A 25,940-nucleotide genomic window follows, 5' to 3' on the forward strand; every position below is an offset into this window, starting at 1 on the left:
GGATTCTCTTGCCTTCTTGCTTCTGCGGAGGAGTGTCTTCTGGCTCTTTATATTCCAAATCTTTGACTTAATTCTTGCAATCTTCCATTCTGTTTTTAGGACTCTGTATAATATTTTTTATTTCAAACGATGTATTCTTTATTTCTTATTGATCCCTTATTATTTCTTGTTGATCCCTTATTAGTTCTTGTTGATCCCTTTTCATCTCCTCATAGGTCTTATTGACCTTTTCTAGAAAATTCTTGAAAAACCTTATAAGTGTGGTTTTGAACTCTATATCCAGTCTCTTTTTTTCCTCCATTTCTTTTGTTTGTGATCTATTTCTTTGTCTCGGCATTTTCACAGCTTCCCTAAGTTGGTAGGGTGGCTTTGTGTGCTAAGGTGTCCTATATGGTTCAGTGAGTCAGCCTCCCAGTTACCTGAGGTGGACAGTCTTGGTGTAGCCCTTTGTGGACTGTGTGTGCAGTCTTGTTGTTAAGCCTTGCTTGTTGTTGGTATCACTGGGAAGCATTGATTCCAAGCCAATTGGCTATGAGGATCAGAAGTCCATAGGTGTACAATTTTTGTCCAGTCTCTTTCCACACCCCCACACCCTTTTCCCCCTGAGAATTGTCAGTCCACTACCTTTCTATGCCCCTGATTCTATTATATTCACCAGTTATTTCTGTTCATCAGATTTTTTATCACTTGATTTTTAGATTCACCTTTTGATAGATATGTATTTGTTGTTCATAATTTTTATCTTTACCTTTTTCTTCTTCCTCTTCTTAAAGAATACCTTTCAGCATTTCATATAATACTGGTTTGGTGGTGATGAACTCTTTAACTTTTTCTTATCTGTGAAGCTCTTTATCTGACCTTCAATTCTGAATGATAGCTTTGCTGGGTAGAGTAATCTTGGTTATAGGTTCCTGCTATTCATCACTTTGAATATTTCTTGTCACTCCCTTCTGGCCTGCTTAGTTTCTGTTGAGAAATCAGTTGACAATCCTATGGGTGCTCCCTTGTAGGTAACTAACTGTTTTTCTCTCGCTGCTTTTAATATTTTCTGGGTTTTTTTGTTTGTTTGTTTTTTTGCTCTTGGCATTTTAATTATGATGTGTCTTGGTGTGGCCCTCTTTGGATTCCTTTTGTTTGGGATTCTGTGCACTTCCCGGACTTGTAAGTCTATTTCTTTCACCAGGTGGGGGAAGTTTTCAGTCATTATTTCTTCAAATAGATTTTCAGTATCTTGCTCTCTCTCTTCTTCTGGCACCCCCATAATTCGGATGTTGGTACTCTTGAAGTTGTCCCAGAGGCTCCTTACATTATCTTCATATTTTTGGATTCTTTTTTTTTAATTTAAAAATATATTTTATTGATTTTTTACAGAGAGGAAAGGAGAGGGATAGAGAGTTAGAAACATCGATGAGAGAGAATCATCAATCAGCTGCCTCTTGCACACCCCCTACCAGGAATGTGCCCACAACCCAGGTACATGCCCTCAACGGGAATCGAACCCGGGACCTTTCAGTCCGCAGGCCGACACTCTATCCACTGAGCCAAACAGGTTCCAGCTTTGGATTATTTTTTCTTCTCCAGTTGGGTGTTTTTTGCTTCTTCATATTTCAAATTTTTTACTTGGTTCTTGCAATCCTCTAGTCTACTGTTGGATTTCTGTATATTATTCTTTATTTCAGTCAGTGTATACTTAATTTCTAGTTGGTCCTTTTTCATATCCTCGAGGATCTCACCAAATGTATCTGCAGTTTCTAGAAGATTCTTGAAAAACCTTATAACCATGGTTTTGAACTCTATATCAGTAGTTTGCTTTCCTCCATTTCTGTCATTTGTGACCTGTTTGTTTTTTTCCCCTCCACATTTTGATTGCTTCTCTGAGTTGATAGAGTGGCTTGTGTGCTATAGGGCGCAGTGGCTCAGCCTCCCCAATTACATGAGGTGGACACTCAGTGCACCTCTTTGTGGGCTGTGTGCACAGTCTTGTTGTAGTTAAGCCTTGATTGTTGTTGGTATCACTGGGAGGAATTGACCTCCAGGCCAATTGGCAGTGAGGATCAGCTGTGTCTACGATGGGAGAACTTCTGTGCTAGAGACACCCTTATGGGGCAAGACTGGCTTCAGTGGGGCTTTGGTGCTCACTGAGCCTGTCCCCTGAGTGTGTCCCTATGGATCTGAGGAGTTGTAATCTGGATGGTCCCACTCTGACCCCTGGGTACACTAGCTCTTGGGTCTTCAAGAAGGTGCAAATTTAGCCTCTGCTTGAGGCCACCCAATAGGAGCTACAGATAGATCTGAGGTTTCTCTTCTGTTTGGGGTTTGGAAGTGCCCAGATGAGACCCAGTTTTGAAGCAATGCAAGCTGCTGTGGAGCCTTGAGCCTTCTTTTGGAACTTCTGGCACTCTCTGACCCAGATGCAGTTTGTTAGGTAATTTTAGATTCCAAAGTGCCAGGCCATTTATATGCAAAAGCTTCTGCACACAGATTGGGTGGGGCAAGGTCTCAGGGAATCAACAGGGTGGAGCAAACAGCTATGGCTGATCCTCAGTCCTTCCCTAAGAGGCCCGCAAGGTCTCAGTGTCCTTTGGTAATCACTGCAAGCACCTCTAAGAGAAAGCCACCCTCGAGTTCTGCCAGAAGCCTGATAGTCAAGTTTCTTCCTGTATGAGTCTTGGTCCACAGAGTCTCACCCGGAACTGGAGTTCAGAGCAGTCAGGAGCTTTTGTCTCCCTCTCAATTGAAAAAGGCAATCACGTCCTCAGTTGCCAGCCCTTTCCACACGTGCTGCTCTGTACCTCCGCACTTTACTTCTGTACCTCCTCTGAGTCTCAGTATGCTTTTCTCTTTCCTTCTAGTTGTGGAATTTCCACTCAGCCAGCCTTCCTATGGTTCTGGATGATGTTTGTTTTGTCTTTTAGTTGTAGTTTTGAAGTGGTTGTGTGAGGCAGCAATTTCAGGTGTTAATCTATGCTGACATCTTGGTTTCTCCTCTGATTTTTCTTATTTTTTGAGGTAGACCTGTAGTGCTATGAACTTCCCTCTCAGGATTGTGTTTACTGTGTCCCAGAGATTTCTGGTGTTCTGTGTTCATTTTCATTTGTTTCCAGTAAGTTTTTTTTATTTCTTTCTTAATCTTATTGGTAACCCATTCATTGTTTAATAACATGCTATTTAGCCTCCATGTATTTGAGTGTTTTGGGTTGCTTTTACTGTAGTTAACTTTTAATTTCTTTCCACTGTGATCTGAGAAGATGCTTGATATGATTTCAATCTTCTTGAACTTGTAGAGACTTGTTTTGTATTATAACATGTGATCTATTTTTGTGACTGACACATATGCACTTGAGAAGAATGTATATTTTGCAGCTTTGGGAGTGAATTGTTCTATAAATGTCAATTAAAACCATGTGACTCCTTAAACTATTCTCTGATTGGGTGACTTTTTCAACCCTGTCTTCTGATTTGATCCTTAGACTCCCCTAATCTGCTGTGTATTCCTTCCAATGTTCTCTTTATTTGTGCTACGTCATTCTTTGTGTTCTCATTGTTACTATATCTTTTCTCATGCTTTTGAGTATCTTTACCATCATTATTCTGAACTCTATATCAAATAAATTTCTTATCCCCATTCTCTTGTCTCTTCTTTCAGAGAATTCTCTTGTTCTTTAATTTTGGGTTGTTTCTTTGTGTCTCATTTTGGCTGCCTGTTTTGGTGTTTTATTCTGTATTAGGTAGATCTCTACACCTTTCAAGCTGTAGTGCAAGTCAGGGTCAAACACTCTTTCTGACTAATTAGATCAGGCAAAGACTCAAACTCTCCAGAAACTGCCTGTCTACAGACTGATAGAATTCCATTTTGAATTGCCCTCAGACAAATGTACACAGGTGTGGCAAGAGTTTTTTCCAACAAGGTGGGGCAGTTGCTTCTGCCTGGATGTTCATTGTTGTTCTCAGTCTTTTAATGGCCATCTAGAAACTGTACCATGAGGCAAGGTGTTTTCCAATAGGGTGGGTCAACTGTCTTTCCCACAGATAAGACCACCTGTATAGCAAATGTCTGCATGAAAAAGATGACCTCTGCAGCAGGAGGGAATGACTCAGCACAGGAAACCAGGGTGTCTGCCTTCTAGGCTCTAACCTCAGAGCCCCCAATCCTGGCTTTGGCTTCTGCTCACACAGCTCCAGCTGGACACAATGTGATGGCTCCACAGGGAATTTTGTGCATTAGTCCTTTAAGAGTGTGCCTGAATTTCCAGCTGTCTCTTCCTGGCAGACAGCATCCCTGGTGCTTTTTCCAGCCAAATGTTATAAGGGTACCCTTGGGATTAGACTCTAGAGCTCTCAGTGGCACCCCCACAGCTGAGATATCTCTCTGGAACTTCAGTTGCTGTCTGTGGGAGCCCAGCCAGCCCTTTCTTGCCTCTGCCCCTCCTCCTAGTCTCTATGAGATCTCCACTTTCCATCCTCAGATACCAGGGTTCTCTCCAGCGAGTCTCCAATTAATTATTCAGGAAGTTTTTCTGTAATTCCAATTTGGTCCTGAGAGCATGCCATGCAGCATCCACTTACTCTGCCACCATTTTTTATCCTCTGGTTAAGTTTTTTTTTTTTTTTTTTTTTTTTTTTTTTTTTTTTTGTGTGTGTGTGTGTGTGTGTGTGTGATATATTTTATGGTTAAATATTGTGTTGTTAGCTTTTAAGAAATCTTTGCTTACTCCAAGGTCATAAAGATTTTCTCCTATATTTCCTTCTGTAAAATACTGTTCTGAAAGTTATTGCTTTACCTTTAACTATTAGGTCCATTAGATTCATTTCAAATTAACTTTTATATGTGGGCAAAAGGTAGAGATAGGTGTGTTTTTCATATGGAATTTCAGTTGGCCAACCACAATTTATCAAAAAGACCATTTATCCCCTCTTAATTTTAGTAACACATTTGCCATTAATCAGGTGACCATATATGGTATGGGTCTGTTTCTGGACCCTATTCTGTTCTGTCTATCCTTGCATCTTTGTAAGAGATTTTGATACTTGATAATATAAATCCTGAGGGAAAGGGCTTTTTAAAAAAGCAGGATATAGCCGAAACTGGTTTTGCTCAGTGGATAGAGCATCAGCCTGTGGACTGAGGGGTCCCGGGTTTGATTCCAGACAAGGGCATGTACCTTAGTTGCGGGCACATTCCCAGTGGGGGTGTGCAGGAGGCAGCTGGTCCAAGTTTCTCTCTCATCAATGTTTCTAATTCTCTATCCCTCTCCCTTCCTCTCTATAAGAAATCAATAAAATATATATTTTAAAAAACAGGATATATTTGAATTCATGTAAAATCCAATGGAAGGATCTAGTTGAGAGTGAGAAGTTGAATAAAAAAGAGAGAGTATAATCCACACCTGAAATTTCTTGAAAAGATAAGAGGACCTGGGATCCAGGTGCTAGTGGAAGGATTGGCCTTAGATGCTCATCTACTAATCCATTCAACATAAATGGTTTGGACAGCTCCTGTGTGCCAGACACAGGCATATGGCCATGCATACAGCGTGCATGCAGCGTGCATACAGCCCTGCAGTTCTCACGGAGCTCCCACACTGGAGCTCAACAGATGGTCCAGGCAGCAGTGAACACCACAAAGAGTACAAGTGGATATTGTGGGGGACAGTAATGGAAGGCTGCTCCAACTGGGCAGCAAGGAAGGCCTCTGGGTGTCAATGACACAGGAGTTATGATCTGAACAAGCAAGAGCTCATCTTTAAGAGCTGAGCGAAGAGCATCTGACAGAAAACAGACAGGGCCAAGTCCCTCAGGCTAATGCAGGCTTGTGGTGTCTGTGGAACAAACAGAGGATAGTGTGGGTGTAGCAGTGAAAAGCGATGGGAAGCAGGGTAACCAAATGACATCAGAAAGCGAGTTAGAGACCAAACCAATCTGCAAGGAGGGCATTCCTTAGGGCTGGTTAGAGGCGGATTGTTAGTACGTGTGAGTTGGGTGGAGGAGTGGTGGGTGGAGGGACTGGGCTGATGTGTGTGTTGGCGGGCACCTTGTCTGTGAAACTGCTCTCACACTTGCCCTCTCTCCCTGCAGCCTCCTGAATGATGCCGGCCCCAAGTTCCCTCGCCTCCAGCCTGGCCCTCCTGCTGCTGTGGGGCGCAGTCCGAGCAGGCCCTTTCTCTCCCCCCTCCAACATGACCCTCCCAGCCCCACGGCCCCCTCCTCGGCCAGGGGGCCGCACAGCGGAGCCAAGAGCGGGGAACCCCTCTTCTCAGCTTTATGAGCACACCGTAGAAGGAGGGGAAAAGCAGGTGGTGTTCACCCACCGCATTAACCTGCCCCCTTCAGCTGCCTGTGGCTGTCCCCCGGGCTCTGAGCCCCCAGTCCCTGCTTCAGAGGTGCAGGCCTTGAGGGTCCGGCTAGAGATCCTGGAGGAGTTGGTGAAGGGCCTCAAGGAGCAGTGCACTGGGGGGTGCTGCCCTGCTGCTGCTCAGGCTGGCACAGGTGAGCGGGCGACCGCAGGGGGAGAAGGGAGTGGGTATCGCCAGCCCATGAAAGGCCTGGGTGTGAATTAGAAAAAGGCACCTCTTCCTCGCCACGTGGGGTGGGGAGTGCGGCCCAGCGCACAGCTTGGAGAGGGGGGCCACCGGGCTATCTGTCAGCTCCCACCCCACATATTGAGGAGGAGCAGCTGGAAGCTATGGCCCTGCTGGAGGGGAAGGCTGGGGGCGCGGACGGGGGCACGGTAGGGCTGAGCCTCTTGCCCAGAGAGACTGAGGCCTTCCTCTCGCTCTTACTCCAGGCCAGACGGACGTTCGAAGCCTCTGCAGCCGCCACGGCGTGTTTGACTTGACCCGCTGCGCCTGCTCCTGCGAGCCTGGCTGGGGTGGGCCCACCTGCTCCGACCCTACGGATTCCCAAGTGTCCCCTCCCTCCCCTTCCGGGTCCTGCCCGGATGACTGCAACGACCAGGGGCGCTGTGTCCGCGGGCGCTGCGTGTGCTTCTCCGGCTACACGGGCCCCAGCTGTGGCTGGCCCTCCTGCCCCGGGGACTGCCAGGGCCACGGGCGCTGCGTGCGGGGCGTGTGCGTGTGCCGGCCGGGCTTCTCCGGCGCCGACTGCAGCCAGCGCTCCTGCCCGCGAGGCTGCAGCCAGAGGGGGCGCTGCGAAAACGGGCGCTGCGTGTGCCACCCCGGCTACACGGGCGAGGACTGCGCGGCCCGGAGCTGCCCCCGGGGCTGCAGCCAGAGGGGGCGCTGCGAGGACGGCCGCTGCGTCTGTGACCCCGGCTACACCGGCGAGGACTGCGGCTCGCGGACCTGCCCCCGGGACTGCGGCGACGGCGGGCGCTGCGTGGACGGCCGCTGCGTGTGCTGGCCCGGCTACGCGGGCGAGGACTGCGGCGCGCGGACGTGCCCGCGCGACTGCCGGGGCCGCGGGCGCTGCGAGGACGGCGAGTGCATCTGCGACGCGGGCTACAGCGGCGACGACTGCGGCGTGCGCAGCTGCCCGGGCGACTGCAGCCAGCGGGGCCGCTGCGAGGACGGCCGCTGCGTGTGCTGGCCCGGCTACACCGGCCCCGACTGCGGCGCGCGCGCCTGCCCGCGGGACTGCCGGGGCCGCGGCCGCTGCGAGGACGGCGTGTGCGTGTGCAGCGCGGGCTTCAGCGGCGAGGACTGCGGCGCGCGGAGCTGCCCGGGGAACTGCGGCGGCCGGGGCCGCTGCGAGAGCGGCCGCTGCGTGTGCTGGCCCGGCTACACCGGCCGCGACTGCGGCGCGCGCGCCTGCCCCGGCGACTGCCGCGGGCGAGGGCGCTGCGCGGACGGCCGCTGCGTGTGCGACCCGGGCTTCACGGGCGAGGACTGCGGGAGCCGCCGGTGCCCCGGGGACTGCCGGGGCCGCGGCCGCTGCGAGGACGGCGTGTGCTTGTGCGACGCGGGCTTCGAGGGCGAGGACTGCGGCGCGCGGAGCTGCCCCGGCGGGTGCCGAGGCCGCGGGCAGTGCCTAGACGGGCGCTGCGTGTGCGACGACGGCTTCGCGGGCGAGGACTGCGGCGCGCGGAGGTGCCCGCAGGACTGCAGCCAGCGCGGCGTGTGCCGGGACGGCGTGTGCGCCTGCCGGGAGGGCTTCGCGGGCGAGGACTGCGGCCTCCGGACCTGCCCCTTCGACTGCCACGGGCGGGGCCGCTGCGAGGACGGGCGCTGCGTGTGCGACTCCGGCTACACCGGCCCCTCCTGCGCCACCCGCCTCTGCCCGGACGACTGCCGGGGCCGCGGGCGCTGCGTGCAGGGCGCGTGCGTGTGCCACGCGGGCTACAGCGGCGCGGACTGCGGGCGGGAGGAGCCCCCGGCCGGGGCCTGCCCCGGGGGCTGCGGGCCCCGGGAGCTGTGCCGCGCCGGCCAGTGTGTGTGCGTGGAGGGCTTCCGAGGCCCCGACTGCGCCATCCAGACGTGCCCCGGGGACTGCCGGGGCCGTGGCGAGTGTCGTGAGGGCAGCTGCGTCTGCCAGGAGGGCTTTGCAGGGGAGGACTGCGGGGAAGGTGAGCGGCCTCTCCCGTCTGCTCCTCGGGGACGGGGACCTGGGCCCGCGGGAAGGCGGACCCGGGCCTAGGAGCCCCGGGGGCTGGGGGAGGAGTGGAGGAAGGTCCTGTGTGCGGGAGCCAGGGTGCATGCCGGCAGCAGGACCTGCGTCCAGATACCTGAGGAGCAGGCCGGGCCTCCTGGGCTGCTTTTACTAGAGGGCGATGCTGTGCCAGGGCCTGCTCTGACCCCGGGGAGTGTGAACTAGGGCTGATCTCTAGTGCAGCCCTGAGCAGGTGGCCGGTGACAGGGGCTAACCAGCTTCTACGTCCCATTCTCCTGGGCAGAGGTGCCAGCCATTGAGGGCATGAGGATGCATCTCCTGGAGGAGACGACGGTGCGGACCGAGTGGACGCGGGCTCCGGGCCCCGTGGATGCCTATGAGATTCAGTTCATCCCCACGGTGAGCAGGCCAGGAGGGCTGAGGGAGGCCCGGGGAGGGGCTCAGCGGGCGGGGCCTTCCAGGTCATCAGTGGCTGAGAGCAGACGGCTGGGCCCCTGAAGCTGCTGTGAAGTCTGGCCCTGCCCCCCAGGGGGCGCGGAGGCCTCCCAGCCCCTCCGCCAGCGCTGACCCGCTGCTGGGACCCCTCCGGCAACCGGACTCAGTTCTCTGAGGCTGCCCAGTGCTTCGTGGGCCACACTGTTAGGCAGTCTCCCTGCTGTTGCTGAGTCCAAATCCACTTCCCCCCAGTGGTCTTCACAGCAGGCAGGGACCTGTCCCACTGCGGCTTTCGGGGAGCTGGAGGCTCGGGCATCACGTCCCCTTCATTCTCACGGGCAGATCCCTCTGGTTCCCAGGACTCTGGCTTGAATTCTCCACCCTGGAGTTCCCTCTTTAGTGCCTCTGGCCTGTGCATTTGATTCTGGAACATGAGTGCAGAGAAGGGCGCAGGTGCTCACTGGCTAGCTCCGAGACCCAGTAATTTTCTCAGAGTTGACCTGTGCTAAGTGTGCTCACACAAACTGTCAGCTGTTTTGATTATATTTTTTTAAAGTAGCTTTTTGTTATAAAACATATGTAGACTTAGTGTAGGAACTTTAGAAAACATCCTATATAATGAAAGGCTAATTTGCAAATTGACCAAAAGGGGAATGACTGGTCGCTATGACACACACTGACCACCAGGGGGCAGACATTTAACACAGGAGCTGCCCCCTGGTGGTCAGTGCACAGCAGTGGAGGTGGGAGCAGCTTTTCGGCCATCAGTCGGACACACACACACACACACACACACACACACACACCCGCCCCAGGGCTCCCGGGGCTAAAGGACCCCCTCCCCCAGTGCAGGAATCTCGTGCACCAGGCCTCTAGTAGATAAGTAAGGAGAAAAGAAGAAGAAAGGGAAAAACCAGCATTGAACTATATACACATTTTTAGCCTAAATGTAGGGCTTGGCAGTTGGCTCAACAATGTTATCTTTTTTGGTTTGGGCCAAGCTGCCCAGGCAGTTGCACGACTTTGAGTCTATGAAGTGGTTCCCGCCTGAGTGCCTTGCAAAGCATCCTTTCTGTCTCCTTCCAGCTCGCTGTTGAAGTATTTGGGGGCACCCTGAGGACGCCTTCTGGCCTTAGTCTGTCAGGCACCGCCCTCCATGCCCTCATGCCCTCTATGATATGTTTGGCCTCCCAGCCCCAAATCCTCTGACATTCCTACTGTCCAGCTCACGTTCTCCTGCCCATCCCACAATGCCGTGGTGGGAGGCCATGAACCCTCACCCCTGCCCAGCCAGGACTCTGGGAGCGTAAATAACCCCTAGGGCCGGAACCGAGGAAGGTTCTGGACAGAGGGGCAGCCGCTGTCATCCCACCCCAACTGGCCTGGTTCTTCTTACCCCCAGGCCAGCAAACCCCCCCTCCCCCGGGTTCTGTCCCCTCACGCCCTGAGAAACCCTTTGCTGTATAATCAGGATAGCTTGGTTTTTTTTCTCCTGTTTTAGGCAATTTTTTACTTGGTATAAAAATAATTTAATCACAAGACAAGAATTTGGCAACTAGAAAAAAACACAAATAATTCCTGGCTGCTTCACACTAAAACAACACTGTTAACATTTTTAAGTGTTTCTCCCCCTCTCTTCTCTGTGTGTATTATTTACATAGTTCTCATCTTGAGAGGGTGGGACTTTTAGAAGGAACTTTCCAAAGAGACTCGAGGGAAAGTGGAATTAAAATAAGCACTTGAGGTGGAGGGAGCGTGCAGGGCAGCACAGTTCCCCGATCTCGGCAGATACAGCCACCCCGGGGTGTTCTCCGGAGGAGGGGCCTCCCAGCGGAGCCCTTGGGTCCTCCCTCCCCCCGGGGCTGGGAGGCGCTGAGTGGCTGTGCCCGGCGGGGCCACGCTGCCAGCTCGTTACCCTGCTCTGGGTATGGTCCTCTGTCACATCCGGGCTCAGAGAGAACGTGCCTGTAAACCTGGTCCCCGCGGGCTCCTATTGGGCTCCCCAGAGCCTGTGCTGCTGGCCCTCACACCCGCTTTCTGCACCCCGAGGCTGGCCCCTGGCATCGCGCCTCCTGCCTTGGCCAGCACTCTGTCCGTTGCCGTTGGCACAGGATATGTTCTGGCCGCTGCCCTCTTCCTAGAGGCCTGCCAGTCTCTGCCTTCTCAGAGACACTTCTCTCTCGGAGCTCAGACGCTGCAATCCTGGCCAAATTGGACGCTTTTCAGAGCACCAGAGAGGAGCAGTCCTCCTGTACAGGCATGTTCTGCTGACTTAGCGGTTCTCAAAGCGCGCCCCCTGCAGCTGCAGGTCCGCACGGCCTGGGAGCCGGTTAGACGGGCCCAGCGTTGGGTCTGACAGTGGTGCCAGATCTATATAGACTCAGAAGCTCTGCAGGGGGAGCCCCACAGCCTGTGTTGCAACAAGCCCTCCAGGTGGTTCTGACGCACCCCAAACCTGAGGACCACTAACTTAAGGAACGCTGCTATTTTGAAAAACGCTGGCTCCTCTATGAATGTGAGAGAAAGCGCGAGGAAACTGCGGCGGTGACCCGGAACAGGAAGAGTCCTGTTCTGTCTGGGTGTTCTGTCTGGGTGTTCTGTATGGGGTATTCTGTCTGGGTGTTCTGTATGGGGTGTTCTGTATGGGTGTTCTGTATGGGGTGTTCTGTATGGGGTGTTCTGTATGGGTGTTCTGTATGGGTGTTCTGTATGGGGTGTTCTGTATGGGTGTTCTGTCGGGGTGTTCTGTATGGGTGTTCTGTATGGGTGTTCTGTATGGGGTATTCTGTCTGGGTGTTCTGTATGGGGTGTTCTGTCTGGGTGTTCTGTCTGGGTGTTCTGTATGGGTGTTCTGTATGGGGTGTTCTGTATGGGTGTTCTGTCTGGGTGTTCTGTCTGGGTGTTCTGTATGGGTGTTCTGTATGGGGTGTTCTGTATGGGTGTTCTGTATGGGGTGTTCTGTATGGGGTGTTCTGTCTGGGTGTTCTGTCTGAGTGTTCTGTATGGGGTATTCTGTCTGGGTGTTCTGTATGGGGTGTTCTGTCTGGGTGCTCTGTATGGGGTGTTCTGTATGGGTGTTCTGTCTGGGGTGTTCTGTCTGGGTGTTCTGTATGGGGTGTTCTGTCTGGGTGTTCTGTATGGGGTGTTCTGTATGGGTGTTCTGTATGGGGTGTTCTGTATGGGTGTTCTGTATGGGTGTGTTCTGTATGGGTGTTCTGTATGGGTTGTTCTGTATGGGTGTTCTGTATGGGGTGTTCTGTATGGGGAGTTCTGTATGGGTGTTCTGTCTGGGGTGTTCTGTCTGGGGTGTTCTGTCTGGGGTGTTCTGTATGGGGTGTTCTGTATGGGTGTTCTGTCGGGGTGTTCTGTCTGGGTGTTCTGTCTGGGGTGTTCTGTCTGGGGTGTTCTGTATGGGGTGTTCTGTATGGGGTGTTCTGTATGGGTGTTCTGTCTGGGGTGTTCTGTCTGGGTGTTCTGTATGGGGTGTTCTGTCTGGGGTGTTCTGTATGGGGAGTTCTGTATGGGTGTTCTGTCTGGGTGTTCTGTATGGGGTGTTCTGTATGGGTGTTCTGTCTGGGTGTTCTGTATGGGGTGTTCTGTATGGGGTGTTCTGTATGGGTGTTCTGTCTGGGTGTTCTGTCTGGGTGTGTTCTGTCTGGGGTGTTCTGTCTGGGGTGTTCTGTATGGGGAGTTCTGTATGGGTGTTCTGTCTGGGGTGTTCTGTCTGGGGTGTTCTGTCTGGGTGTGTTCTGTCTGGGGTGTTCTGTCTGGGGAGTTCTGTATGGGTGTTCTGTATGGGTGTTCTGTCTGGGTGTTCTGTCTGGGTGTTCTGTCTGGGGGTGTTCTGTCTGGGTGTTCTGTCTGGGGTGTTCTGTCTGGGTGTTCTGTATGGGTGTTCTGTCTGGGGTGTTCTGTCTGGGGTGTTCTGTCTGGGTGTGTTCTGTCTGGGGTGTTCTGTATGGGTGTTCTGTATGGGGTGTTCTGTCTGGGTGTTCTGTCTGGGTGTTCTGTCTGGGGTGTTCTGTATGGGTGTTCTGTATGGGGTGTTCTGTCTGGGTGTTCTGTCTGGGTGTTCTGTCTGGGTGTTCTGTCTGGGGTGTTCTGTCTGGGGTGTTCTGTCTGGGTGTGTTCTGTCTGGGGTGTTCTGTATGGGTGTTCTGTATGGGTGTTCTGTCTGGGTGTTCTGTCTGGGTGTTCTGTCTGGGTGTTCTGTCTGGGGTGTTCTGTCTGGGGTGTTCTGTCTGGGGTGTTCTGTCTGGGGTGTTCTGTATGGGTGTTCTGTCTGGGGTGTTCTGTCGGGGTGTGTCTGGTCTGGGTGGTGTTCTGTCTGGGGTGTTTCTGTATGGGTGTTCTGTATGGGGTGTTCTGTCTGGGGTTTCTTTCTGGGTGTTCTGTCTGGGTGTTACTGTCTGGGGTGTATGTCTGGGTGTGCTGTCTGGGGTGTTCTGTATGGGTGTTCTGTCTGGGTGTTCTGTATGGGTGGTTCTGTCTGGGGGTGTTCTTGTATGGGTGTTCTGTATGGGGTGTTCTGTGTATGGGGGTGTTCTGTATGTGGGTGTCTGTCTGGGTGTTTCTGTATGGGTGTTTGCTGGTGTTCTTCTGGGTGTTCTTATGGAGGGTGTTCTTGTCTGGGGGTGTTCTGTCGGGGTTTTCTGTATGGGGTGTTCTGTCTGGGTGTTCTGTCTGGGGTGTTCTGTCTGGGTGTTCTGTATGGGTGTTCTGTATGGGTGTTCTGTATGGGGTGTTCTGTATGGGTGTTCTGTATGGGTGTTCTGTATGGGTGTTCTGTATGGGGTGTTCTGTATGGGTGTTCTGTATGGGGTGTTCTGTCTGGGGTGTTCTGTCTGGGGTGTTCTGTATGGGGTGTTCTGTATGGGGTGTTCTGTATGGGGTGTTCTGTCTGGGTGTTCTGTCTGGGGTGTTCTGTCTGGGGTGTTCTGTCTGGGGTGTTCTGTATGGGTGTTCTGTATGGGGTGTTCTGTCTGGGGTGTTCTGTCTGGGTGTGTTGTCTGGGGTGTTGTGTCTGGGGGTTCTGTATGGGTTGTTCTGTCTGGGTTGTTTGTCTGGGTGTCTGTATGGGGGTGTTCTGTCTGGGTGTTCTGTCTGGGGTGTTCTGTATGGGTGTTCTGTCTGGGGTGTTCTGTCTGGGGTGTTCTGTCTGGGTGTGTTCTGTCTGGGGTGTTCTGTATGGGGTGTTCTGTATGGGTGTTCTGTATGGGTGTTCTGTCTGGGGTGTTCTGTCTGGGGTGTTCTGTCTGGGTGTTCTGTCTGGGGTGTTCTGTCTGGGTGTTCTGTATGGGTGTTCTGTCTGGGGTGTTCTGTCTGGGTGTTCTGTCTGGGGTGTTCTGTCTGGGTGTTCTGTCTGGGGTGTTCTGTCTGGGGTGTTCTGTCTGGGGTGTTCTGTCTGGGTGTGTTCTGTCTGGGGTGTTCTGTATGGGTGTTCTGTCTGGGGTGTTCTGTATGGGTGTTCTGTCTGGGGTGTTCTGTATGGGTGTTCTGTATGGGGTGTTCTGTATGGGTGTGTTCTGTATGGGGTGTTCTGTATGGGTGTGTTCTGTCTGGGTTGTTCTGTATGGGTGTTCTGTATGGGGTGTTCTGTATGGGGAGTTCTGTATGGGGTGTTCTGTCTGGGGTGTTCTGTCTGGGGGGTTCTGTCTGGGGTGTTCTGTCTGGGGTTATCTGTATGGGTGTTCTGTATGGGTGTTCTGTCGGGGTGTTCTGTCTGGGTGTTCTGTCTGGGGTGTTCTGTCTGGGGGTGTTCTGTCGGGTGTTCTGTTTGGGGTGTTCTGTCTGGGTGTTCTGTCTGGGTGTTCTGTCTGGGGTGTTCTGTCTGGGTGTTCTGTCTGGGGTTGTCTGGGGGTGTTCTGTCTGGGTGTGTTCTGTCTGGGGTGTTCTGTATGGGGTGTTCTGTCTGGGGTGTTCTGTATGGGTGTTCTGTCTGGGGTGTTCTGTATGGGTGTTCTGTCTGGGGTGTTCTGTATGGGTGTTCTGTCTGGGGTGTTCTGTCTGGGGTGTTCTGTCTGGGGTGTTCTGTCTGGGGTGTTCTGTCTGGGTGTGTTCTGTCTGGGGTGTTCTGTATGGGTGTTCTGTCTGGGGTGTTCTGTATGGGTGTTCTGTATGGGGTGTTCTGTATGGGTGTGTTCTGTCTGGGGTGTTGTGTGGGGGTGTGGTGTGTCTGGGGTGTTCTGTCTGGGGTGTTCTGTCTGGGTGTTCTGTATGGGGTGTTCTGTATGGGTGTTCTGTCTGGGTGTTCTGTCTGGGGTGTTCTGTATGGGTGTTCTGTCTGGGGTGTTCTGTCTGGGGTGTTCTGTCTGGGTGTTCTGTCTGGGTGTTCTGTCTGGGGGTTCTGTCTGGGTGTTCTGTCTGGGGTGTTCTGTCTGGGTGTGTTCTGTCTGGGTGTTCTGTCTGGGTGTTCTGTCTGGGGTGTTCTGTCTGGGGTGTTCTGTCTGGGGGTTCTGTATGGGGTGTTCTGTCTGGGGTGTTCTGTCTGGGGTGTTCTGTCTGGGTGTTCTGTCTGGGGTGTTCTGTCTGGGTGTTCTGTCTGGGGTGTTCTGTCTGGGGTGTTCTGTCTGGGTGTTCTGTCTGGGTGTTCTGTCTGGGTGTTCTGTCTGGGGTGTTTTGTATGGGTGTTCTGTATGGGGTGTTCTGTATGGGTGTTCTGTCTGGGTGTGTTCTGTCTGGGGTGTTCTGTATGGGTGTTCTGTCTGGGTGTTCTGTCTGGGGTGTTCTGTCTGGGTGTGTTCTGTCTGGGGTGTTCTGTATGGGTGTTCTGTATGGGGTGTTCTGTATGGGGTGTTCTGTATGGGGTGTTCTGTATGGGTGTTCTGTATGGGGTGTTCTGTATGGGTGTTCTGTATGGGGTGTTCTGTATGGGGTGTTCTGTATGGGGTGTTCTGTCTGGGTGTTCTGTCTGGGTGTGTTCTGTCTGGGGTGTTCTGTATGGGGTGTTCTGTATGGGTGTTCTTATGGGGTGTTCTGTCTGGGGTGTTCTGTCTGGGGTGTTCTGTCTGGGTGTGTTCTGTCTGGGGTGTTCTGTCTGGGTGTTCTGTCTGGGGTGTTCTGTATGGGTGTTCTGTCTGGGGTGTTCTGTATGGGTGTGTTCTGTCTGGGGTGTTCTGTATGGGTGTGTTCTGTCTGGGGTGTTCTGTCTGGGGTGTTCTGTCTGGGGTGTTCTGTCTGGGGTGTTCTGTCTGGGTGTTCTGTCTGGGGTGTTCTGTATGGGTGTTCTGTCTGGGGGTGTTCTGTCTGGGTGTTCTGTCTGGGGTGTTCTGTCTGGGTGTTCTGTCTGGGGTGTTCTGTCTGGGGTGTTCTGTCGGGTGTTCTGTATGGGGTGTTCTGTCTGGGGTGTTCTGTCTGGGTGTTCTGTCTGGGGTGTTCTGTCTGGGGTGTTCTGTCTGGGGTGTTCTGTCTGGGGTGTTCTGTCTGGGTGTTCTGTCTGGGGTGTTCTGTCTGGGTGTTCTGTCTGGGGTGTTCTGTATGGGTGTTCTGTCTGGGGTGTTCTGTCTGGGGTGTTCTGTCTGGGGTGTTCTGTCTGGGTGTTCTGTCTGGGGTGTTCTGTCTGGGTGTTCTGTATTGGGGTGTTCTGTCTGGGTGTTCTGTCTGGGTGTTCTGTCTGGGGTGTTCTGTCTGGGTGTTCTGTATGGGGTGTTCTGTATGGGGTGTTCTGTCTGGGTGTTCTGTATGGGGTGTTCTGTCTGGGTGTTCTGTCTGGGGGTGTTCTGTCTGGGGTGTTCTGTATGGGTGTTCTGTCTGGGTGTTCTGTCTGGGTGTTCTGTCTGGGGTGTTCTGTATGGGTGTTCTGTCTGGGGTGTTCTGTCTGGGGTGTTCTGTCTGGGGTGTTCTGTCTGGGGGTATTCTGTCGGGTGTTCTGTCTGGGGTGTTCTGTCTGGGGGTGTTCTGTCGGGTGTTCTGTCTGGGGTGTTCTGTCTGGGTGTTCTGTCTGGGTGTTCTGTCTGGGGTGTTCTGTATGGGGTGTTCTGTCTGGGGTGTTCTGTCTGGGGTGTTCTGTATGGGTGTTCTGTCTGGGTGTTCTGTCTGGGGTGTTCTGTCTGGGGTGTTCTGTCTGGGGTGTTCTGTCTGGGGTGTTCTGTATGGGTGTTCTGTCTGGGGTGTTCTGTCTGGGGAGTTCTGTATGGGTGTTCTGTCTGGGGTGTTTTGTATGGGGTGTTTCTGTATGGTTTTTCTGTCTGGGTGTTCTGTTGGGGTGTTCTGTCATGGGGTGTTCTGTATGGGTTGTTCTTCTGGGGTGTTCTGTCTGGGGGGTTCTGTTACTGGGTGTGTTCTTCTGTAGGGTGTTCTGTATGGGTGTCTTATGGGGTGTTCTGTCTGGGGTGTACTGTCTGGGGGTTCTGTTCTGGTGTTCTGTCCTGTGTTCTTCTGTCTGGGGTGTTCTGTATGGGTGTTCTGTCCTGGGGTGTTCTGTCTGGGGTGTTTTGTATATGGGGTGTTCTGTCTGGGGGTTCTGGTATGTGGGTAGTTCGTCGGGTGTGTTCTGTCTATTGGGTGTTCTGTCTGGGGGGTCTGTCTGGGTGTTCTGTATGGGGTGTTTCTGTCGGGGTTGTGTCTGTCTGGGGTGTCTGTATGGGTTGTTCTCTGTCTGGGGGTGTTCTGTCTGGGTGTTCTGTATGGGTGTTTTCTGTATGGGTGTTCTTATGGGTGTTCTGGCTGGGGGGTTCTGTATTGGGTGTTCTGTCTGGGTGTTCTGTCTGGGGTGTTCTGTATGGGGTGTTCTGTCTGGGGTGTTCTGTATGGGGAGTTCTGTCTGGGTGTTCTGTATTGGGTGTTCTGTCTGGGTGTTCTGTCTGGGTGTTCTGTATGGGGTGTTCTTTCTGGGGAGTTCTGTCTGGGGTGTTCTGTATGGGTGTTCTGTCTGGGGTGTTCTGTCTGGGTGTTCTGTATGGGGTGTTCTGTATGGGGTGTTCTGTATGGGTGTTCTGTCTGGGTGTTCTGCCTGGGTGTTCTGTCTGGGGTGTTCTGTCTGGGGTGTTCTGTCTGGGTGTTCTGTATGGGGTGTTCTGTCTGGGTGTTCTGTCTGGGTGTTCTGTATGGGGTGTTCTGTCTGGGTGTTCTGTCTGGGTGTTCTGTATGGGTGTGTTGTGCTGCCGGGGACCAAGGCTGTGCCAGCTGCCCCTGGGACACAGACTTGCAGCCTCAGAAAAGTTTGTACTTGAGTTTGGCCTGAAGAGGGGGAGGAGAGGGATGTATGCTCCAAGGCCAGCCAAGGCGGAGTCCCCCACCTGGGGTGAAGGTCGATTTCAAGAATAGGTTAGACACTGGCCGCGCACAGCCAGTGAAGCAGAGCCACCTGCCAGCGCCTGGCTAGAGAGCCTGCCCAGAGCGGCCGGAGGTGCCGATGGTGGGACAGTCAGGGGACTGTTCCCGGGGGGGTCTCGGGAGGGACGAAGGTGTGAAAAGGTTCGTGTAGACCGCGAGGAGGAGATGTGGGATAGGCCTGTCTCCCTGAAAGGACAAGCCATCATAGCCATTCTCAGGGAGCACCCGAGGTGTGTGTGTGAGTGTATGAGTGTGAGTGCGTGTGAGAGTGTATGAGTGTGATGTGTGTGTGAGAGTATGTGAGTGTGATGTGTGTGTGTGTGTGTTTATGAGTGTGTCCTGCTCATCCCCCCTCCTGCTCCCCCCCTCCTGCTCCCCCCGCCCCATCCTCTCCTGCTCTTCCCCCCCTCCTACTCCCCCCTTCTGCTCCCCCCCTACTCCCTCCTACTCCCCCCCCTCCTGTGTATATATGAGAGTGAGTGTGTGTGAGGGTGTGTGTATGAGTGTGTGTATATGAGTGTGAATGTGTGTATGAGTGTGAATGTGTGTATGAGAGTGTGGATGTGTGTATATATGAGTGAATGTGTATGAGAGTGAGTGTGTGTGTATGAGTGTGTGTATGAGTGTGAATGTGTGTGTGAGTGTGTGTATATGAGTGTGAATGTGTGTATGAGTGTGAATGTGTGTGTGAGTGTGTGTATATGAGTGTGAATGTGTGTATGAGTGTGAATGTGTGTATGAGTGTGAATGTGTGTGTGAGTGTGTGTATATGAGTGTGGATGTGTGTATATATGAGTGAATGTGTATGAGAGTGAGTGTGTGTGAGGGTGTGTGTGTATGAGTGTGTGTATATGAGTGTGAATGTGTGTGAGAGTATGTGAGGGTGTGAATGTGTGTATATGAGTGTGTGTGAGAGTGGGAGTGTGTATATGAGTGTGAATATGTGTGTGTATACGAGTGTGTGTGTAAGTGTGAGTGTGTGTATATGAGTGTGAATGTGTATTTGAGTATGTGAGGGTGTGTAAGTGTGAGCATGTGTGTGTGGTGGGTTGGGGAATAAAGGGTGACAGATAAGTCATCGGAAGGGTGAGGATCTCATAGGCCTTTAGTTGAAGTCAGCCCCAGGGCCCCTCAGCTGGGGTATCCTAGGCGGGGGGAGCAGGAGAGGGTGGGGACGGGGGAGCAGGAGAGGGTGGGGAGCAGGAGGGGGGGGAAGAGCAGGAGAGGATGGGGCGGGGGGAGCAGGAGGAGGGAGTAGGAGGGGGGATGAGCAGGAGAGGGTGGGGGGAGCAGGAGAGGGTGGGGGGAGTAGGAAAGGGGGGTTCCTATGCCCAGGACTTGTCAGCCAGGGGAACCTGACAAAGCTTTGCTGGCCCTCAGCTCAGACGTCTCAGTGGCCTCTCGCTGGCCTGTGCTTGGCTGCTTTCTGAGTGGCTCCGGGCCAGCTGCTAGGAGAGCACCTTTAGGAACTTGCTGTCCTGTGTGGCGCCTGGCAGCGCCCCATCACAGCCCTCACCGCTCGGCGGAACACGGCGTCCCCTCAGCCATCCAAGCTGGTGGGGGCGGTGGGTGGCTCACAGACGTCCAGTTCCTCTGCCCCCCTGGCTGGCTGGCACCCCGGGCCCATCTGGGGCAGGCCGGCGGGCCCCTGTGGTCCGCGTGGACCGTAAAGACCACGGTGCGCACTGGGGGGAGGGCTGTCCTCTCCGACATGCACCGCAGGGACTGGTTCTGGCTCCAGTAAAGCCGAACGCTGGCCGTGCATTTCGCTTTGGAGCTGAGCTGTGGGCGCACAGGGCCGCAGCTGTTTGTGTCTCCGTGCCCAGCTCGTGCCCGTGTGAAGGGGGGACAGGTGGGACTCTGAGCAGACGGGCCTTATTTGTTAGGAGACAAGAAAGGTGCCTGGAGGGAGAGGTCAGGGCAGGGGTCCCGCAGCGGGCGTGTCTGCGGGAGGCCAGGCTGGGCAGATGGTCCCCGTCGTCGGTCCCCACCAGAGTGAGCTTAGAAGCCTGTCCGCCAGGGAGTCAGGGCTGCAGGGCTGTGTGAGTGGCATCCTGGCAGACAGCTGGGGGGCAGGCTGAAGGGCGGTGCCAGGAGAGGGGCCTCTGAGGCGGCCCCGGGGCCCAGTGAGCTCACGCACACCCAGGACCTTGGGTAGCAGAGGCCTGGAGGTGTCCGGGGCGTGCTGTGACCCCGGCCGGCTCCCTGCGGTCCGCCCGTTCTGCAGTACCAGCTGACACCTAACCCCAACCCCAACCCCAACCCCAAACCCTAACCCTAACCCTAATCCTAGCCCTAACCCTAACCCCAACCCCAACCCCAACCCCAACCCCAACCCCAACCCCAACCCCAACCCTAACCCCAACCCCAACCCCAACCCTAACCCTAACCCTAACCCTAACCCTAACCCTAACCCTAACCCTAACCCCAACCCTAACCCTAATCCTAACCCTAACCCTAACCCTAACCCTAACCCTAATCCTAACCCCACCCCAACCCTAACCCTAACCCCAACCCCAACCCCAACCCTAACCCTAACCCTAACCCTAACCCTAACCCTAACCCCAACCCTAACCCTAACCCTAATCCTAACCCTAACCCTAACCCTAACCCTAACCCTAATCCTAACCCAACCCCAACCCTAACCCTAACCCCAACCCTAACCCTAACCCTAACCCCAACCCCAACCCCAACCCTAACCCTAACCCTAACCCTAACCCTAACCCTAACCCTAACCCTAACCCTAACCCAACCCCAACCCCAACCCTAACCCTAACCCTAACCCTAACCCTAACCCCAACCCTAACCCCAACCCTAACCCTAACCCTAACCCTAACCCTAACCCCAACCCTAACCCTAATCCTAACCCTAACCCTAACCCTAACCCTAACCCTAACCCCAACCCCAACCCCAACCCTAACCCTAACCCCAACCCTAACCCTAACCCTAACCCTAACCCCAACCCTAACCCTAACCCCAACCCCAACCCCAACCCCAACCCCAACCCTAACCCCAACCCCAACCCCAACCCCAACCCTAACCCTAACCCAGCTGATGCCGCTGCTGGGAGCTGGAGTCAGGAGAAGGGGACTGAGTGGCAGGGCAGAGTGCCAGCCCCGACCCGCCTTCTGTCTCCTGCAGCCAGAGGGCGCCAGCCCGCCATTCACTGCGCGGGTGCCCAGCTCTGCCTCGGCCTACGACCAGAGAGGACTGGCCCCGGGTCAGGAGTACCAGGTCACTGTCCGCGCCCTTCGAGGGACCAACTGGGGCCCTCCTGCCTCCAAGACCATCACCACCAGTGAGAGGGGGCTGTGGGCGGGGCCGCCGGGACTCTGCCCCCAGGAGGGCTTGGCGGGTTGGGGAGGCCTCGGGCGGGCGGGACAGTGCTCTGAGCAGGAAAGCTGGTGCCAGGAGCCAGGCCCGCCTGACCCCTCCTCTCTTCCCCGGCCAGTGATCGACGGCCCCCAGGACCTCCGGGTGGTGGCCGTGACGCCTACCACGCTGGCGCTCAGCTGGCTGCGCCCGCAGGCCGAGGTGGACCGGTTCGTGGTGTCCTATGTCAGCGCCGGCAACCAGAGGGTGCGGCTGGAAGTGCCCGCCGGCGCCGACGGGACGCTGCTGACCGACCTGATGCCAGGCGTGGAGTACGTGGTGACGGTCACGGCGGAGCGGGGCCGGGCCGTGAGCTACCCGGCTTCCGTCAGGGCCAACACAGGTACGCTCGCCGGCTGCGGGCGGCCTGCTTCCGAGTGCGCGGCCCCTTCCTGGCACCCCCGCCCCAGGCTGGCAGCTCCTGAGTGCACCTGGCAGGCTGGCCCCAGAGGCAGGTGCAGCCGGGGGGGGGGGGGGGGGGGGCGGGGGGCGGAGATGGGGGGATGCCCGCCAGGGAGACAGCAGTGGGCGGGAGCTGCCTCCCCTCGGAGCCGGGAGCCCCGGAGCGGCCCGGCGCGGGGCACTGGCATTAGGCAGGGAGACCAGCACTCGGTTGGCTCAGGGGCGCGTTGGGGGTGAGGTCTCATGGCAGCGATTTCCCGCTAACCTGGTCTCCTGACAGATGCTGGAACTTTCTCTCCTGTGACAGAGGGACCCCACCGGCTGAGGCTCCCCCCTCCCGCTCCCTCTCCCCTGCCCGCGGGCTTCTCTTCCTTCCAGGGCGCCGCGGGGCGCAGGAGGGCGAGGGTGGGCGCCGGGACACTAACTCCTTCTCTCGGTGTCTCTCCAGGTGGGGCCGGCCAGGATGCGGCCTCCGGCCGGTGGGGGGACGGAGGAGGCGGCGGGGGGGGTGGGGGGGCTGCCCCTGACGGCTCTCCCGCTTCCCCTCTTTGCCCCCCAGCACCCGGCCACCACAGCCACCCGGAGGTGCGGCCGCCCGCCCCGCCCCCGCGGCCCCGGCCCGGCCCGGCCCCGCGCCCGCCGCGCCCGCCGCGGCCCACGGAGGAGGGCCCGAAGGAGGCTCGGCCCGGGCCCGGCGCGCCGCCGCCTTCCCGGCGGCCCTGGGGCGACCTGCCTGCCGAGCTGAGCCGCTTCCGCGGCTCCGCGCAGGACCTGGAGCGCCACCTGCGGGCGCGCGGCTTCCCGCTGCGGGCCAACCAGACGTACGCGTCCGCCGCGCGCCTCATCCACGCCTACCTGCAGCGGCGGCGCGCGGCCGGCGCCCCGGGCTCCCCGGGCTCCCCCGCCCCCTCCGCCCCGCCGGCCCGCCGGCCGGCTCCCACCGCCGGCCCCTGGAAGCCCGACTCCCACCTGGGCATCTATGGCCTCTCGCCCGAAGGCGTCGACGGGGTGGCCGGGCCGCGCCACCCCAAGCCCGAGGTGCTGGGCAGCTCCGCCGACGGCTCCCTGCTCGTGTCCCTCGACGGGCTCCGCGGCCACTTCGAGCGCGTGGTGCTGCGCTGGCAGCCGCAGCCGCCGGCAGAGGGCGCCCGCGGGGAGCTGAGCGTGCCGGGCTCGGCGCGCACCGCCAGCCTGCCCGGCCTGCTGCCCGGCACCACCTACCACGTGGAGGTGCACGGGGTGCGGGCCGGGCGGACCTCCAAGTCCTACGCCTTCATCACCACCACAGGTAGCGTGGGCGGGGCCCGGCCCCCGCCTCCGGACCCGCGCCCCCCCCCCTCCTCCCGCTCTCCGCGGGGTCCCCCCAGCGAAGCACAGGCCCACCCCCGGGCCCCTACAACCCCCTCCGCTCCCGGGGCCTGGCGGACCCCTGGCACAGCCGGTCTGGGGCCCTCACGGGGCAGTTGCGGGCCGGGGGCGCGGGCTCGCGGAGGGCGGCGGGCAGGAGCCGAGGCTCCCGGCTCTGATCCCGCGGTGGCCGGTGGTTGCCATTTCCCAGTTTGGCCTCGGCCTCAGAGGGACACCTCGGAAGGCCATCGCAGCCGCCCCGGCTCCCCTCCGCTCCCCCCACCCCACCCCCGCTCCCCTCCGCCGGTCTCTCCACAGGAGCCGTGTCCGCCGGCGCCGGGCTGCGGGGGGCCGGGGGGACCTTTTCTCCCCTTAGGCCCGGAAGCCGCGGAGCCGAAGCCTCTCACCAGCCCGTTCCCGCCCCCCGCCCCCCTTTCTTCCAGGCTCGGCTGCAGACTGACGGGAGGCGCAGCCCCTCCCAGGGGGGCTCCGTGGCGGGCTGGGGCGGGCTGGAGGGCACCGGAGTCTGAGGGGGAGTCTGGGGGGCACTTTGCTCCCTTCAGTGTTACCCGCAGGCCTGTCTGCTCCGTGCGGGGCGGAATGTGGGGCCGCGGCTGGGGGGCGGGTGAGGCGGCAGGGAGGTGTGCAGGCTCTCAGGGGCCGGCGGGCAGACCCCATCCCGCTCTCACACTGGACTCTCCTGTTTTCTGCCCTGCCCCTCCCAGGGTCCGCCCCCTCCGGCCTCCTGGGGGCCACTGATGAGCCTCCGCCCTCCGGCCCCGCGACGACTCAAGGAGCCCAGGCGCCCGGCCTGCAGCAGCGCCCCCAGGAGCTGGGGGAGCTGAGGGTGCTGGGCAGAGACGATGCGGGGCGCCTGCGCGTGGCCTGGATGGCCCAGCCTGACACCTTTGACCGCTTCCAGCTGCACCTCCGGGTGTCCGGCGGGCCAGGGTCGCATGACCAAATACTGCCCGGGGATGTCCGCCAGGCACTGCTGCCCTCGCCCCCTCCTGGAGCGCCCTATGAGCTGTCCCTTCGTGGGGTCTCCCCTGAGGGCGAGCCCTCTGCCCCGCTCATCTACCAAGGCGTTATGGGTACTTCCTGGCTTCTGCTCAGACCTGGGCCGCGCGGCTGGGGCGGGCTGGGGTGGGAGGGTGGAAGGCAGGCTGTCTGGTGGGAGCGGTGGGAGAAAACAGCGGAGAAAAGGAGTGGAGAGACAGAGGAAGGATGGGTGAAGTCTGGAACGATGGCAGCGAGGGGAGGGGAGTTCCCGGGAAGAGAAAACGGGAGGGGGCGGGGCGTCAGGGTGGGCAGGCTTCTCCCTGCGGCTTTCTTTGCCCTGAGTCCTGCCCCGTCGCCCTGGTCACTCCTCTGCCTCACCCCATGGAGCTCTGGTGGGTGTGGGGAGGCCTCTGATGTGGCCTCAGCCCCTCCTCCCCGCTCCTCCCCCAGCCCCTGCCGCCCTGCTGGGCAGGCTAGGTGGCGGCCCTGCCCTCCGGGGGTGGAGGCCCCTTGGGGCAGGGAGCACCGTAGCCTCAGGCCTGCAGGGATGGGCCAGGTCTGCAGAGCCAGGGAAGGCCGGCGTTGGGGTCCCCGGCTCTCACGTTCCCTGCTTAGGAGACCCCAAAGCTCCAGGTCCAGCTCACCAGAGGGAGACAGGGAGAGCCGGGCAGGTGGACTGAGGGGTTTCCAAACTGTCCAGAAGCAGCACGGGGGCCTGAAACGTCCCCATGACCTCGGTGTGGAGAGAAACTGGGACCTGGGGGGGGGGGGGGGGCGTGAGGGGGACAGCTCCTCGGGAAGGCTGGTCCCAGCGGCCCCCGTGGGGAACGGAGGGCGGGCGGACTGTCCCGCTGTCCCGCGGGGAGTGAGCCCGTGGGCGGTGGAGCTGAGGGCCGGGTTGAGTGCCCCCTCTCCTCCCCGCCCCTCTAGACAGCGACGGGGAGAAGCCGGGGCAGCCCTTGGCCCCGCCGCGCCTGGGCGAGCTGACGGCGGCCGACGTGACCTCCAGCTCCCTGCGCCTGCACTGGACGGTCCCGCAGGGCGAGTTCGACTCCTTCACGATCCAGTACAAGGACCGGGACCGGCCCCGGGTGGTGCCCGTGGAGGGGCCGCAGCGCTCGGCCCTCGTCACCGGCCTGGACGGGGGCCGCAAGTACAAGTTTGTCCTGTACGGGTTTGTGGGCAAGAAGAGGCACGGCCCCCTGGTGGCGGAAGCCAAGACCGGTGAGTGAGGCGGCCGCACTCCCGCCTGCCCGCCGCCCTCTGTCCTCCACGTTCTCGGTGCTTTGGGAACGCCAGGAGGGCTGCCTGGAGGCAGGGGTCCCTGAGGAATCCGAAGGGAAACAGGCAGAGAGGCTGAGGAGGGCGGTGCAGGCAGGAGCCGTGGAGAGCGAGGCGGGTGGGAGACTGTGGGAGGGGCCGTGTCTGTTTTCCTCGCTGGGCAGCTGAGGGCATTGGTCTCATGTCTGACGGGAGCTTGGGCCTTCCCGGAGGGCCCTGGGGGGACTCTGAGGGGTTTTCAGTGGGAGAGCTGGGGGGTAAGG

General features: G+C 57.2%; 1 protein-coding gene across 1 annotated transcript in view; it reads left to right on the plus strand.

The window, feature by feature from the left end:
- TNXB (tenascin XB) overlaps positions 1-25,940 on the plus strand; it is a 76,522-nt gene that overhangs the window by 9,666 nt on the left and 40,916 nt on the right. Inside the window, exons 2-9 of the mRNA XM_045573200.1 lie at positions 6,076-6,486; positions 6,785-8,521; positions 8,849-8,964; positions 21,415-21,571; positions 21,725-21,988; positions 22,607-23,335; positions 24,120-24,488; positions 25,327-25,620. Of these exons, the coding sequence (XP_045429156.1) occupies positions 6,084-6,486; positions 6,785-8,521; positions 8,849-8,964; positions 21,415-21,571; positions 21,725-21,988; positions 22,607-23,335; positions 24,120-24,488; positions 25,327-25,620 (4,069 nt within the window). The 5' untranslated portion in view covers positions 6,076-6,083. The remainder of the gene's footprint in view (positions 1-6,075; positions 6,487-6,784; positions 8,522-8,848; positions 8,965-21,414; positions 21,572-21,724; positions 21,989-22,606; positions 23,336-24,119; positions 24,489-25,326; positions 25,621-25,940) is intronic.

The sequence above is a fragment of the Pipistrellus kuhlii genome, unplaced genomic scaffold, assembly GCF_014108245.1.
Source record: "Pipistrellus kuhlii isolate mPipKuh1 unplaced genomic scaffold, mPipKuh1.p scaffold_m20_p_5, whole genome shotgun sequence".
NCBI lineage: Eukaryota > Metazoa > Chordata > Mammalia > Chiroptera > Vespertilionidae > Pipistrellus > Pipistrellus kuhlii.